The 15556-nt window shown below is 38.1% G+C and overlaps 1 protein-coding gene across 1 annotated transcript in view; it reads right to left on the reverse strand.

Annotated features, from left to right (window-relative positions):
* PRIM2 (DNA primase subunit 2) overlaps window positions 1-15325 on the reverse strand; it is a gene marked incomplete at both ends in the record, with an annotated part of 84305 nt that extends 68980 nt beyond the window's left edge. Inside the window, 6 exons of the mRNA XM_079549948.1 lie at window positions 945-1082; window positions 1880-1975; window positions 10467-10587; window positions 13690-13769; window positions 14043-14146; window positions 15172-15325. Coding sequence (XP_079406074.1) covers window positions 945-1082; window positions 1880-1975; window positions 10467-10587; window positions 13690-13769; window positions 14043-14146; window positions 15172-15325 — 693 coding nt within the window. The remainder of the gene's footprint in view (window positions 1-944; window positions 1083-1879; window positions 1976-10466; window positions 10588-13689; window positions 13770-14042; window positions 14147-15171) is intronic.
* Window positions 15326-15556: the final 231 nt, after the last annotated feature.

Genomic DNA, 15556 nt, shown 5'->3' on the forward strand with positions numbered 1-15556 from the left:
GCATGCATGCAATTTCTTGGGATTACACCAAGGAACCTCCCAGAAGCACAACACACAGCACACATAATCAATAACATCTCAAAGAATTGTTAGCAAAGAGCTCTTCTTTATCACTGAAGAACTGAACTACTAAAGACAACAATAAAGAAGGATTCCTCATACCTACATGTCTGAAAGACCATCTTTTGACTATATTCAGAGTGCTTTGTCATTTAGAAGCTTTGAACAGCCAGTCCAAAAGCCAACACTGTTTGCCAGAGGCAAACTGACTCACAGGAGATTAAATACTACTCAGAGAAGACAAGCCAATCTTTAGAAATATCATTTGAATCTAATTTGCATTATCACAATATTATGGTCTTTAATCATCAAATCCTAACAAAACAAAGATTTTGCAGTGATGACTGTCTTCTAAACCCTATGAAGATTTGAAAATAATAAATCTAGCAATTCTTACACTGATCACTGCATTATTACCAATTTACATACAGTGTTAACCATAAGCATCCCCTGATACTTCAGCATTCATACAACGAAGACCTATTTTTGCTTGACAACCTCCAACTTAGTATTGCTTCTCTTTACTTTAGTTCTCACTGACAGAAGAGGAGGGGTGCAGGGAGAACTTCTTTAAAAAAAGTTGCAAAACCTCACTTAAAACACAGACATAAAGACAGTCACATTACTCTTCATGTAGGAAAGAGCTTTTAAATCCTCTAGCAGAAAATTATTTACAGTGAACACTGTATGTATCGTAAATATCAACTAAAAGTAAGAAACACTCAGCTTACTAATGAAGGGTCTTTTTGTTTGCTTGCTTTTAGCTATGTGAGCACTTTTCATAGGTAAAACCAAATTAATAAATTTAAAAAAATCAAAATAGCTTTTGTTCAAGAGTGCCATTAAATGCAACAAAATTAATAAAATGAAGCTTGAACCCTTACCGCCAGTGCTTTAGATAAGTTTTTTCTATAGTTATTCAAAACAATAGCATCAATGTCCTTCAGTGGCACAAATGCAAATCCATCTTTAATAAACACTCTTCTTGCTCTAAACAGATCAACAGCATCTGACAGTCCAACCTGGGAAAGGGGAAAAAAAAAAAAAAAAAAAAAAACATGAAACAGCAAAAAAGCACAGTAAAATTACTACAACCCTAAGATTCAAAACAGACCAATGAGGCTTTAAGTTATTCTGTGTCCTTTAATAAAGCTACAGGCAAAACACAAAGATTCCGAAAGGAAATGCCGACTTCATTTATAAGAAGTCATCTACTTACAGTATCTAATTTCAAGGACATGTAAGCAAGCTAGGCAAAATGAGATACCTCAAAATTTCTAACTATAACAACCTAGCCTGATCACATAGCTTTGAACACTAACTGATTTGATACTTAAAACTAAGCTTCTGTAAACCTTCAATTTCAGACATCTCAAAATTTTTCATTCTTGCAAACTACATATAAAAGGCCTTGGAAGCAAAGATGGTTGAAATCCATCCATCAGCAGGCTACACTACACACGTCTTACTTTTTGGTAACAAGCAAGAAGAGAAGAATTTCACACTAACACAGTTAAACTAAATCTAGTTTTAGATATTTGAGAAAGTCCCCATCCTCACAGTCTGTCAGCCAGTTAAGCCAAATGATTTGTCTGGGAGATGTTAAAACTGAAGATCTTTTTCATGGCAAGACAAGGGACAACAGAAGCCACTAGTGACAGGTGAAGCTCCCTCCATATTCCCAGTCCCTCCTTCAACCCTCCTACTTACATAATAAAGAGGAACTCTCATTAGTCTCAGTATAATAATAGTAAAACCTTAGAATACTTTTGAAAGAAAAAGAATGCAAATTCGCAGCATTTTATTAATTCCAACTTACCTTATAGAACATTTGCTCTTTTACTTTAGTCATACTGAGGCCAGGAGTTGACATAAACAGCTCATTTGCCAATTCATTTTTCAGGTCTTCACTAATCTAAAATAAATTAGATTTATTTTATAAAGAAATTTATAAAAATAAAAGCTTGTTTAAAAACCTCCAAAATACTTCAGAAATACATTTTTTTTTAAATAAGCTAGATGACAACTTGGTCTATAAATATGCCAGTGTAATGCTATGATAAGATGAGAAGTAGAATCATAGAACCATAGAATCACTCAGGTTGGAAATGATCTTAAAGATCATCGAGTCCAACCACGACCTAACCATACTACCCCAAATCTAACAACCCTCAGCTAAATCATCTCCCTGAGCACCACATCCAAACGGTTTTTAAACACATCCGGGGATGGTGACCCAACCACCTCCCTGGGGATCCTATTCCAGTGCTTAACAACCCTTTCTGTAAAGAGTTACCCCTTACAGAAAACTTACCCTGGCACAACTTGAGGCCATTTCCCCTCATCCTGTCACCTGTCACCAGTGAGAAGAGACCAGCCTCACTCTCAGCCTGGAGAAGGCTCCAAGAAGACCTTACAGCAGCCTTCCAGTACCTGAAGGGGGCCTACAGAACAGCTAGGGATGGACTTTTTGTAAGGGCAGGTAGCGACAGGACAAGAGGAAATAGCTTTAAACTGGAAGAGAGTAGATTTAGACTAGATGTTAGGAAGAAGTTCTTTTCTGCGAGGGTGATGAGACACTGGAACAGGTTGCCCAGTGAGGCTGTGGATGCCCCCTCCCTGGAGGCATTCAAGGCCAGTCTGGATGGGGCTTGGAGCAACCTGGCCTAGAGGGAGGTCTCCCTATCTACAGCAGGGGGTGCACCTAGATAATCTTAAAGGTCCCTTCCAACCCAATCCGTTCTATGATTCTGCGATTCTATCCATGTTAACTTAGAAACATCACATAGACATTAGGGTCATGCATGACTGAAGAATTAAAGGAAAATTCTTATGAGAAATATGGCAATAAGTTCTCTTCCATTTATAAATAAAAAAGCTAAATGAATTATACAGAAACTCGTTAACAAATGTTAAATTTTAAGCATTGATCTAGATTCAATCATTGGATTAGCAGGATAAGAGTATTTGTGTGTTTGCAGAGGATTTTATGATGTTTATTGCCAAAACAGCAACTAGTAAATGAAATTGTACAATTATTTACTGTAAAAACCATCCTATCAGCTTTCACGGTGCTATGCTAAAAGGAATGAAATAAACATTACAAAGTTAGTGTATTCACTGCTATGTGAAGAATAAACTCATCACGGAAACACTTAGACTCAACTACTACAAAATAAACTTAACACGTTGATTGTCATTTATTTTCTTCTTGAACAACATATAGATATCATTAGGGGGAAATAATTAATTATATAAGTCCACCCACTATTTCCCAGCTTTCTCTTTTTTTATGGCCCCCCCAAAAATAATGAAAATATTTCAAAAGAGAGGACACTTAATGAGACCATCCTCCTGGTCCATAGTAAGTTTCTTCCACAAAAATCTCTAATTATCAATTGCTAAGGACTGAGGATCCACAAGGATGATGTTAGGACTTGCTATTCTTCCATCATTTTCAAGTTATTAGATAAATTGTAGTTCAGTGTCACCTGGTCAACCACAGAATGCTAGAGCATGTTAACACAGTGCCCCAACCATTCCACCACTTCTAAAATCAGCTGAAGACCATCATGTTGAAGACACCTATTCTCCACTCCGTTTCTGGTAGAGCTGCCATTTCACATCACTTTTAGAAATCCAAGGTTACAGCAGAACATGAAGCAGTTCAGAATACTCTGAATCCATCTCATTTTTTTCAGCTTGATCAAGTCTAAGAATGTTTTTACTCATTAGCTCATTCTTACAGTAGCCGTTCTGCAACTTTTACTTCCAAGTATACATGACCTTTTCAAAGCAGGAAAAGAACATATAATCAAAGCTGCAAAGGTGTGTGTAGTATCCATTACTGAAGAAGTCAATTGTAGGTAAGATCTTCACAGTCTGCTTTAATTCAAATGATGAATTGTACAAAGCTATTTAGTAAGAATCATAGTCCTCTACCCCACTAAAAGGGGCATGAGTAGCTTAAATGTACAGTTCACATTTTAGTTTAATTAGCTTTTATTGGTTAAAATTGACTTGTGGAATTATCTTATAATGGCCCATTTGGATTTCTGCAGATGATCAGCATCTGTTGCTAATCAAACTGAGATGATTACTAAATTAAAACTTTTAATCAGCATTTTGCATAATTCACATAAACTGTTGTTCATTATGTTTACGAAGGTGAAAAGGGACATCCCCAGTAGCTGTATGTTATTCAATCACATTCATTCCTTATTTAATTCCACAACTTTACATTACAACACCATATGTTCAAATAAATACACAACTAGAATTACTGCAGCAAAAAGCTTATTTTTAATCATGGAGAAAACTAAGTCATGCTTATAGTTCAAGGGTCCATTAAAGAAGGGTAAATAAAGATCTCAGGCCATCCGTCCTCTCAGCACATGAAATAATTGCACATTCTCCCCTCCTTCCTTTCAACTATTCCACCTCTCAGATTTATGAGACATACCTGTATTTTTCTATGCATCAAGCTTTATTAAAAATTGCTGTAAGAAAACACTGCAATCAGCTCTAAGACTATTAAAATTTGCATTAAAATGTCTAAAGTTTACTCCATCTCCACATTCCTTATAATGCTAACTCATTAAAAAAAACAACCTCACATTGCTTTGAAGTCAGCTCAAACCCTTTAAGATCAGCTAAGAGCAAGGCTTAAAGTCAGTCAATAAAACTGCTTTGGAAATACCATTGCTTCAACACTCCTTTGCGAACAGACCTGCCATTTGGCCTAAGTCCCAGATCTGCAGTACAAGAGCCTGAACCTCCTAGTGGCTGAGCAGAACCCACACTGCCAATTGTTTTGAGGAAAGAGGGCTCCTGGGAACTTTCCCTAATAGCTAAGGCCTTTTTCCCCTTGTCAGGGACAATATATATATATTGTTTTATATATATATATATATATATATTTTTTTTTAAGAAATGACCTATTTTCTTTGCAGTGAAGAGGCCACTTGGTTTCACTTGAATGAAATCAAATCCGTCTTTCAAAGCTTGAATGATTAAAAAGAAATTTTTTATTTCCTTTGAAAATAAGTACTTTAGAATTAAAGTAACCTGTTACACTTTAAGTGCTGATAGTATATATTTCATTATGTTCCTTAAAACTCTAGCACTTAAAATCAACTAACCTTCACATAAGCCCTTCCACACAGAATTTATTTCTATTACAACTTTAAGCATACAACCAAGCAGCAGAACACGTATTTTTAGCTTACAATGACAATAAGGCTCTATTTCCCACTTACGTGTCTTTTCTGACCTTTACTGTCATCTATAAGACAAGTACTGTTGGTTGTCAAGCAAACATAAGATTCCAGAGGAGGAAACCAAGATAAAATTCAGAATCACTTTCTTCATAAGTGCAAACTGCAAGCCTCCTTGAACGCAGTTACCGTTTTACCTTGATGCAAGTTTCCATACAATAAATTTAGCTCTAGACAGTTTCTGCTTTTAAAAAAAGTTTCCCTCACCCTGCTTGGGAAATGAAGAAATGTTAAACTTTGTATGACAGGGGATTCAAATAAACCCAAACAGAAGAACAGTATGGTTTATACACTTGGCACCAAAGTGAATACTTACAGCCACGACCTTTCAGTGAACAAACACAGTGTTGGGTATTTACTTTCACCTGTGTCTCTTCTTCAGGACACAAACTTGCCCCATTCTCATTAATCCAAATCTGAATTCAGGATTTTCCATACCTTTTAAAAAGGCAGTCAAAGCATTTTTTCAAGAAGCTACACTACAAATATTTATACAACTGCCCCACCACTGAAATAAATGCTTACTGAAAAAAAAGCATAATAGTTATATCCGAAAGTCTCTCAAAGGAGTGCTCTGATCATAAAAACGGAAATTAAACTTTAATTTCTAGCACTTAAAGCTGCTAAAATAGAAAGTATTTTAACTGCAACATCAAAGAAGTGCTACTGTGAAAAAAATTAACTCCACTAATGAATTGTACTTGTTCCTTTTATTTTGCAGTTCATATTGTTCCGTCCCAAATGCTAATAGATGCACAACAGAGCATCAGCTCCCCCAGTTGAATATTCCCATCTGCTGTTCCTTCCCCATGACTATGATACAAAGTATTATAATAAGACAACCTGTTTTATAGCAGCAATAAAAAAAATTATGATAGTTTATTTTCCAACAACTGGCAGCTACCCAAAAATGATGACATCTAACCTGGAAGCTGTAATATTTTTTTTTAATTTCAAGAGGCTTTTCAGTGGTAAAGACTTTTAAGATAATTTAAATAGGATCTTTTATGCTCTGTGGAGAGGTAACACTAACAGAGAAAAACATATTCAAGAAAAAATATGCTGCACTTTGAAGTTTATCTCTCTGAAATGTGCAGAATAATAAAGAACAGAAGCATTACAGGGAATCCAAATTCAATTATACATCACCTTACACGGCAGACTAAGTCATGATAACGCTTATTTCTTGTGGAAGCAACAAGGAACTGTGTCTGCTTCAGGAAGAAGCTAACAATCCAAAGACAAGATGGAAAAAGTGTCACAGGAGAACAGATCAATCAAGACAATCCACAAAATGTAAAGCTTTATCCCAAATTTGTATTTCAGTGACATTTTATCCTGTGCTCCAAGATATCAAATTTAATTCCTGGAAAAATGTATCAACAAATCAAAGCATCTGATAGCAAAAAAAGCACAGCACACATGGATATAAAAAAACAACCAGTTCTAAGCCAATCTGACTGCCTGACAGTACAACAGACCTCTGGGACAAAAGAAAATTATCTCATATTGTATCAAAAGCCTTCAAAGTCATTCACGTAAGACACCTTCACAAGCAGATAACTAAGCAGTTAAAGACAGCAGGACAGCAGTTCAAAAACAGCAGAGACAAAGCTCACTGCTAAAAATTACAGCAGAAAGCAGGACCCAGCCATAACATCAACTGATGCCAAACGCGTTATTCAGCATCACCTGACAGAAATCAAACCAGCTACTCCTAAATTAAACAACAGAAAACAGCTGCCCACCGCTTGTAGCAAGGAAGAAAAATTCATTTTGCAGTTTACTCCTTAAGTGTCATTTACCTCTGAAGCTGTTAATATACTTTCCCTATGTTGAAAAGCTTTGAGCCTAATGTATCTCCTTCCATGATTATAACACTGAAAATACCAGGGTATTTCCCTTTAAATATCTTTAAAATACATTAATGGCTTTCGCTGTCAGAAACTGACATAGCTGTCATTATTCATTTCTAATATGATATTAATGCTTAAATCCCCTAAATTAATGTGAATCTCAAGTGCACACCTGTGTTTGCAAATCCTCTTTGATGGGCTCTGAATACTTAAATGTCACCAGTTAATTCTCCCTGAGAGCTGCATAAGGAAATCCTGTACTCCCTGTATGACTGACTTTGCACAAAGACTATTTAACATGCTTTGAGAGCTGAAAATTACATGTCACAGATAAAAAGGTCTTTATCTAGTGATAAACAATAACAGCACAATCCCTTCAAACCTTTATTTTTCTTTCACTTTTTTTTCTTTTTTTAAACATGCACAAGGCATAGAATAGACTCAAAACCCTCTGAACATGTTCAATTTCTTCAATGTCTTTCTATTCACTGGAAAGAAGTTTATATTGACAACATCACTTTCGAGAGTTCAACTAAAACTTACTTTCTGAGAAAACAGAGGCTAAATTCTAAATTGTTTGAGCTCCCAAGCACAACTTTGAGGGTGAAGCTATTAATGAAAGCCATACAAATTACTTTTAAGATAGAATCATCTTCAAAATTGAATCAGTTTTGGTTTTAAAGAGATATCACTATCAAAGTTTAAAGTGCCTGAAAAGTACAAATCCGAAACCATTGATTTTCTAATGCAGTACCAGCAGCAGTAAAGCTGTTTAGTTTAAAGCTGTTGGTATTGCATTAGAAGGTAAATGAAGATAATAAATTAAGATAGTTACATGGCCAGATACCACCAAGTAGACTTCTCTCTTATTACTTGCAGTCAAATAACTAACTGGAAAAGTGTCAGTTTTTAAAGGCTCCAGTAGGGTCTCCATCAAAATAATCATCTACAGAAGAGTTTAAAATAAAATTAATTAAAATACAAAAAAGTTGCAACAAGGGAATCGTATGAGGCCGCCATTTTATACCATGGTTCAAATATAACAGCTCACCACCACCAAACAACAGTGAGAATGAGGTCCATCACTCCTGCTCACCCACTTGTATTCCTGCTTTGCATTTACACTCTTCCTTTCTTGACATTTCAGTCAGTACCATAAGTACTACCTCCTGCACATGATGGAATAAAGAGGTGGGATAACATTTCAGAGCACTGAGTGTTAAATCATTAAATTGTTGAGTACTGAAAGCATTCCAGTTGGGTGAGCAACTTCAGTCCAAGCATCTTCTACACTTACCAAAAATTCAGATTGGCCAAAGCTATTTCCAACAACTGATTACAACACAGTCTGTAAGCAGCTCAAAAAGAGCATCTCAAGGATGCATTCAAATCAAGCTTGCAGTTTTTTTTAGAATGCCCACATCCCAGTGGCTTCTTACACAAATAGTGAAGTTAAATGGACTGAGTAGCAGCAGGAACTGTTTTGTAAATCATCTCAAAAACTTCAGGTTTTGGTCTACACAGTTTTGGTATTTCCAAAGGTTTTCACTAAGTTGGCAAAGAACTGCAGTGAGTTTAAATCAAAAGGGAAAAAACCTTTGAAGCTGATTGTAAGGAGAACACAACTGTGGAGTAAGAGTATTTACAGAATTTTGGAAGTCAGTTATATTCTCCATAGCATGTACTCAATGGGTGAAATTCAAATTGCTTCTTAAATAAAAAGATAAAACATTGGCTGTATTTAAAACATTTGCATACAACTGGACATTTGTACAGAAAAGAAGTTGGTGGTTGGTGGCCCTGCCTGTGGCGGAGGAGTTGGAACGTGATGATCCTTGGGGTCCCTTCCAATCCAAGCCATTCTATGATTCTCTCATTCTGTGAAATTAACACAAAATGAACCTCTTCAAGGTTTAAAAAATAGGGTGGAAACAGAACGAACCAAGGACAGAAAAAGTTTAATTTCATCCTATAGCTAGGTAGCAACAAAGAACAGCTGGAGTGGGTGCAAAGGAGAGTCAGGGGACTGGAGCACCTCCCCTACAAAGACAGGCTGAGGGAGCTGGGCTTGTTCAGCATGGAGAAAAGAAGGCTGCAGAGTGAAAGATGTTGCAACCTTTCAATACCTAACGGCAGCCTACAAATAGAAAGGAAATCAACTCTTTGAAAGGGTTGACAACAGCAGGACAAGGGGAAATGATTTGAAGTTGAGGGAGGGAAGATTTAGGTTGGATGTCAGGGGGAAGTTCTGTACAGAGAGAGTGGTGAGGTGCTGGAACAGGCTGCCCAGAGAGGCTGTGGATGCCCCGTCCCTGGAGGTGTTCAAGGCCAGATTGGATGGGGCCCTGGACAGCCTGGTCCAGTGTTAAATGGAGAAGTTGGTGGCCCTGCATACGGCAGGGGGGTTGGAGCTTCATGATCCTTGAGGTCCCTTTCAAACCTGGCCATTCTGTGATTCTGTGAACAGGTTACCAAGTTCCCAGCATCAAGAGGAATAACTGTATGCAAGTTAGACCCTCAAGTTTCATCACTTGCTAAAATATTTGGATCATACGAACATTAAGTCCTATAATTTACATTTATGTGTGGGTATAATGTTTGTGTAGTGCTAAAGCTTACTTAACCGGATATTACTACTACTTGTTTTTAAATTATACACAAATTCTTCAACTACTGCATGTAATACTAGCTTTTTAAACTAAATGATAGCTTTGGTTACGCATCTATACCTTCAGCAAGTTCCATAACATGCACAAACAAGCAGAATCCGACTGATTTTAGCATGCTTAAACATACAACCATGTATATAGATACTTGCACAATAGAAGCCTATTATTTTCACCCACATTGAGAATTACGCAGTAAGTTACATTCCTGAAGAATTTCATAAGTTCATTCTCTCATTTTAATGTTCTTAAGAGTTAAGTACTCTTTGAATCTGGGTTCTATGATACCACCTATAACCTTTTGGAAATACTGTTTGTTAACTTGCTTTCGTAATTACAGTTTTCAATTAAGTGTTGGTTGATGAAGTAGACCAAAGTTTCTGTTGTTCCAGCACCAAATTGAACACCCCACTGAACCCTCATTTCTGCAAGTTCAGAAGAACAACTTAACAACAATTCTCCAAGTTCAGGAGTTCTGTGTGTTTTGGATCTTTTTCAATGTACACATTTCATGTTTAAAACAGAAGTATTAAAACTACCTTAATGACAATTTTAAAAAGCATCAGGCATACCCTACGTGATACAGATCCAGAAAGTAACACACTTACAGCTTCAAATGATAAGTTAACATGATCCAAGAATTTCTGCCTCAGGCCATCAGTCAGTTCGTGGAAGCGATATCGAAACAGATCCATTTCTTGTTGAAGAAACCAACGTCTGAGTTCCTCACTGCAGAGAAATAATTTAAACAATCATGTTTTCTGATTATGCATTCTCTCACCATAGATGAGAGATGATGTAGATGTCCAACAGTGTGAACACAACTTGAAATGCAAGTATGACTTCGTCATGGAATCCACAAACTAACAAGTTTGGAAAAGAAGGCAAATAACCTACGGAACGGAGAAGTTAAATAAGAAAGGATACTGTAAAAACAGTGCTCTACATTAAGCAAAAAACACACTGGAATCAGCCTAGGGAAAATATGTGTACTTCACTGAGGTTCAGTACCATACAAATACAACATCTAACACATGACAAAAGAAAAAAAAGAGTTTAGCAGCTGCAGGTGAGCACGGAGAACCACAAACAAGAACACAAGGACAAAATATCTACTCAAAATATAGGTTGGAAATGTAAGTAGCTCTTATTCCAATTACAGTTTCAGACAGAAAGGCTTTGGTAAAGTGGTCTGTGAAGTACAGCCCTGTGTACTGATAGATTTCTTACTACAGATGTATCAATAATCTATGCAACCTATGGAAGCTGATGAACAAACTTCTGCAGCTCCTCTGTGGTCATCCTGGCCAGTAACAAAATTCTGTGGTCATACAATTTTACTCTTGTCCTTAACGTTGAATTTGTTTCCCTATGTAATAAAGAAATTATTAATTATATCAAGAATGTGGGGTGCCAGGCAGTCTCTGGTTCTTCCTTTCCTCTGGAAGAGCAGATCAAGGGCTGTAGTCCCCACTTACCCACTTAAGCTACCAAAGCAAAGAAACACTGAACTTATCTCTAACATAATACACTTATCTACTTAGATTGTTCCTATAGCTGACAGACTGGCTTAAGAGATTGCTCACACGAATAACATTACCATACCTATAAAGCACACACTTCATAATTAACATTCATGCAAACATCATTAAAGCACCACATTCCTCACATCACAGGAAAATTGTACTTCATTTCCAAATCCAAATGACTTACACTCCTTACTACTATTTAGAGAAACACACGTTCTCACTACAGAAACACATTAGCAATAACATTTATTATTGAAGCCACAAGTTTAAGTGAAAAGCAGTGTTGCTGTGATCACACAATGAAGCAAGCTGCTATAGTTGCAGGTAGCAGAAGTAAAGAAGCGAGGAACACCTCCCAGCTTTTTGAACTGAATACTCAATTTTCTGTTTGTGAATCTGATGGTCTAATTTAGTATGAAAAAAATAACTCCTACATATGCATTAAAAAAAAATTCTACTCATCCCACAAGAAGTGTTAAGAAAAACAGATGTATACTGATGCTTCAAAGTAGATACAAGTACTTTAGGAAGACTTGAAAGTGCTCCTAGAGCTAGCAGATCACTTTCCACAATTAAATGTCAGCTCAGTTACCAACCCCTTCAGTCAACATGTGAAGTCAGAGCATGGGCCAGAATTCTATCTTGGTTGGCAGCTGAAACCAGAAGACCGCAGAGGAAAGGTCTGTATTTAACACCTTATGCTTATGTTGTGTGACAGAACACAAAAAAGTAAACTTTCAAACACTTTTGTATTGACTGAAAAGATTTTCACTGTCAGAGAAAAGGCAAAGATTTTCTCTTCCATGTTAAACAAGAAACATGAAGTTTATGCCCTCACGCCCGCTGAGATTCTTGCTAGCTGAAAAAGTGAAGAGAGATGCAACAGAAGCAGAAATGCATGGTCATGGCCTGCATACAAAGTAAAGTTCTCCTTATAGCTGTGCTTGCCATGAAAGTGAATGAAACAAGATATTTCTGTTTCCTGATCTTGCTGGATATAAGTGATGTCAGAGGCGTGTATGAAAGGTACAAATGAATCTGTTCACTCAAGACTGCACAAATCATATCTTAGGAATGTTACACAGGAGTAAGTTTTAAAGCCTTGGATTTCATAAGGCAGAAGGACAGTGAAAGGTTAGACTGTGTTACCAGTATAAACAACAAGAAGGTGCAGCTGATCACTCCATGCCATTTTGGCCACGTACAAATCAATACAAAACAAAATCCGCTTTACAAGAGGTCTGACAGAGAAAAGAGATGATGAAGACTTGCACCCCTGGGTGGCACTGTTGGACTGCTAGAAACAGGTGGTGCAGCAGAACAGGCCTGTGAACACCCCCTCTGCCAAGCCACTGGGAACTGAAGTCAAGCAACTTTGCAGCTGTGTTAAGCACACTTTTCAGAGACTGCTATCTTAGCAGCTTTCACCACCTAATGTAACAATTTGTGCCAGGCTCATTTTTTCTGACCTAATACAATAAAATCATGCAGAACTAGGTATTTATTCTTTTTGACTCACAGATTTATCTTTTGGGGAACATCTGGCTTTAGAACATAAGAACATTTCATTCCAGAGATAGCCACTACTCAAGAGAGAACACACACTTTGTACTTGCTAGTTTTAACTATAAAACAGGATTTTAATGGCAAGGAGTCGGGATGATGCACAACAAAGCTGCTTATAGACATAAAGCACTGACAACCTCTGTAACTTCATCCAGAGACTATAGCTGAAACTGAAGGAAAGCACTTGGCAGGACAAACTACATGCCTTAGATTTCACATAAATCAATAAATAAATATCAATTACTTTAGAAGAAAATAACAGTCAGTGAAGAAAACCTCAGATTCAGTATTTTTAGTTTCTGAGAAGTAAGGCTTTCTTTAGACATTACTATAAAGCTTATTCACATAATCAGATTATTCTCTTCATTCGGTCAGTAAGCAACAGCTGACAGAGCAGTTCACTTACATTTTCTGTAATTGGGTAAATCAATGACTGACAAGACCTTTTGATTTCTTTCTTGAAAATAAAGAAAGAGACTTATATCAATGCTCCATGCATAAAATCAACAGTTTCTACATTACAAAGTTTTAAAAACTACATAATCTTGGATATTAATTTTGATCCTGAATATCTCTTAACATCTCAGTTGAAATTAGCTTTCCAGAGAAGCCTCTACTTGAACCTACCCTTATGTTTAGTAGCCATACAGCCCTACACGAACTATAATAACACGTATATACATACACACACTTAAACTTACTAATAAGACCAAAGAATAATCCAGAAAGTACTTACGACTGACAGTAAGCAAGGCGCAATATGAAATGAGAAATATGATCCTTTCTTCTTGCATCATAATCATCCTCAGCCAAAGCCTACAGAAAAATTTATTATTTCAGAGATTAGAAATCCACAGTTCATTCACCTCTGCTGTTTCACATCATATTACTATTTACATCTATAACCACAAACACAGAACTATTAAAGAAGATGACTGCCCAAAAGAAAGAAATGTGTATTCTTAAAGACAAATCCTATCAAACTGCCAGAATTCAAGCTTTAGGAATAGTAATCTGTGCAGAATTTCTGAACAGTGTATAGAAAATACAGTGTGAAAGAAGTAGTTCCTTGTTTTCATTTATACTTACTCTGTAGGGAAACTTAAGTTTCCGGAGCTCAGCCTCCAGCTTAGTTTTGTACACATCACCACTTTTTACATAGCTCACACCAAGGTTTTCAACTACCTTGAGCACTGAGAGGAGGAAAAAAAAAAATAGTCTGTATAGTTACAACATAGTTGTAGTCCATAGTCACAGTATGCAGGTAGTGACAGGATGAGGGGAAATGTCTTTAAACTGGAAGAGGGTAGATTTAGACTAGATATTAGGAAGAAATTCTTCACTGTGAGAGTGGTGAAACACTGGAACAGGTTGCCCAGTGAGGTTGTGGATTCCCCCTTCCTGGAAGCATTCAGTGCTAAGTTAGATGGGGCTTTGAGCAACCTGCTGTAGAGGGAGGCCTATTGCAGGGAGTTGGAACTAGATGACCTTAAGTGTCCCTTCCAACTCAAACTGTTCTATGATTCTATGATAACATACTGAGAAGAAATCTAACTCTATCATGATTCGAAAAAAGGACTCAATAAAGGCCATGCAAACTCCTGTTAGCAGCATGGGAGCAAAAGGGTAAGAAGTCAGGAGGACAAAGCATGGCCCAGTTCATCCTATCATAGAATCATTAAGGTTAGAAGAGAACATCTAGTCCAACCAGTGACCCATCACCACCACTCCTACTATGTCCCTCAAACCCAACAGCTCATCCAGCCTTGAAATCCAGAAAGGGCACAGAGCAGGGAGACACCCAACCAGGAGACCAGCCCTAGAGTTGCACCGCAGTGGCAGAAACCTGCATTCTGTGGCTCTCCGGGGGCACTGCTCCTAGCCATGACCTCAGCGCCTGCACAGAAAAACACCCAATCAAGATATCCAGAGACTCTAAAACACTCTCGTGAAAAACAAGACTATAACCCAAAACCACACAATTCTGGCTGAAGCTGAACTGTGAAATCACTCAGAGCTCCTTGAAATAGCTACAAGCTCTCCTTTAACAGGCCTTCATTATAACATGAGTGAGCTGCTAACTTAAATCAGCAACAGGCAGAGGGGCACCTAGACCAGTCCAGAACACACTCCACTAGAAGAATCAAAGGTTCGAGATGTCTGGACTGGACTACAATTAGGCGGGCTCCTAGGCCGAGGGCTGCCGCACACTACTCACGCCTCAGGCGGTCCACGGCGAAGCTCTCGAACTCGACCAGCGAGATGCTCTCGGTGGGGGGCTCCTGGTAGAACTGCAGGCTGTGGGGGTACGGTTCCCGCCTGTCCCCCGCCAGCCTCAGGTGCCGCTGCCGAGCTCTGCTGCTGAACTCCATCTGCCGACAGGGATGAGGAAAAGAGAAAGGGGTGAGGTGGGCCGAAGGGTCACACGAGACCCCGCCAGCCCTAAGCCGACATCCCGACCCGTCCCCGCGCACCGGCAGCTCTCCCGCTTCCCGCGCAGCAGTCGCCCCGCCTACTTCCGGCTCGCTTACTTCCGCCCTGTGGTGCCCCGCCCCCAGGCACGCCTCCCTGCCCTGCCCCGCTTTTGCCCACAAACAACATGG

Source organism: Tetrao urogallus (assembly GCF_951394365.1).
Source record: "Tetrao urogallus genome assembly, chromosome: 2".
Classification (NCBI taxonomy): Eukaryota; Metazoa; Chordata; class Aves; order Galliformes; family Phasianidae; genus Tetrao; species Tetrao urogallus.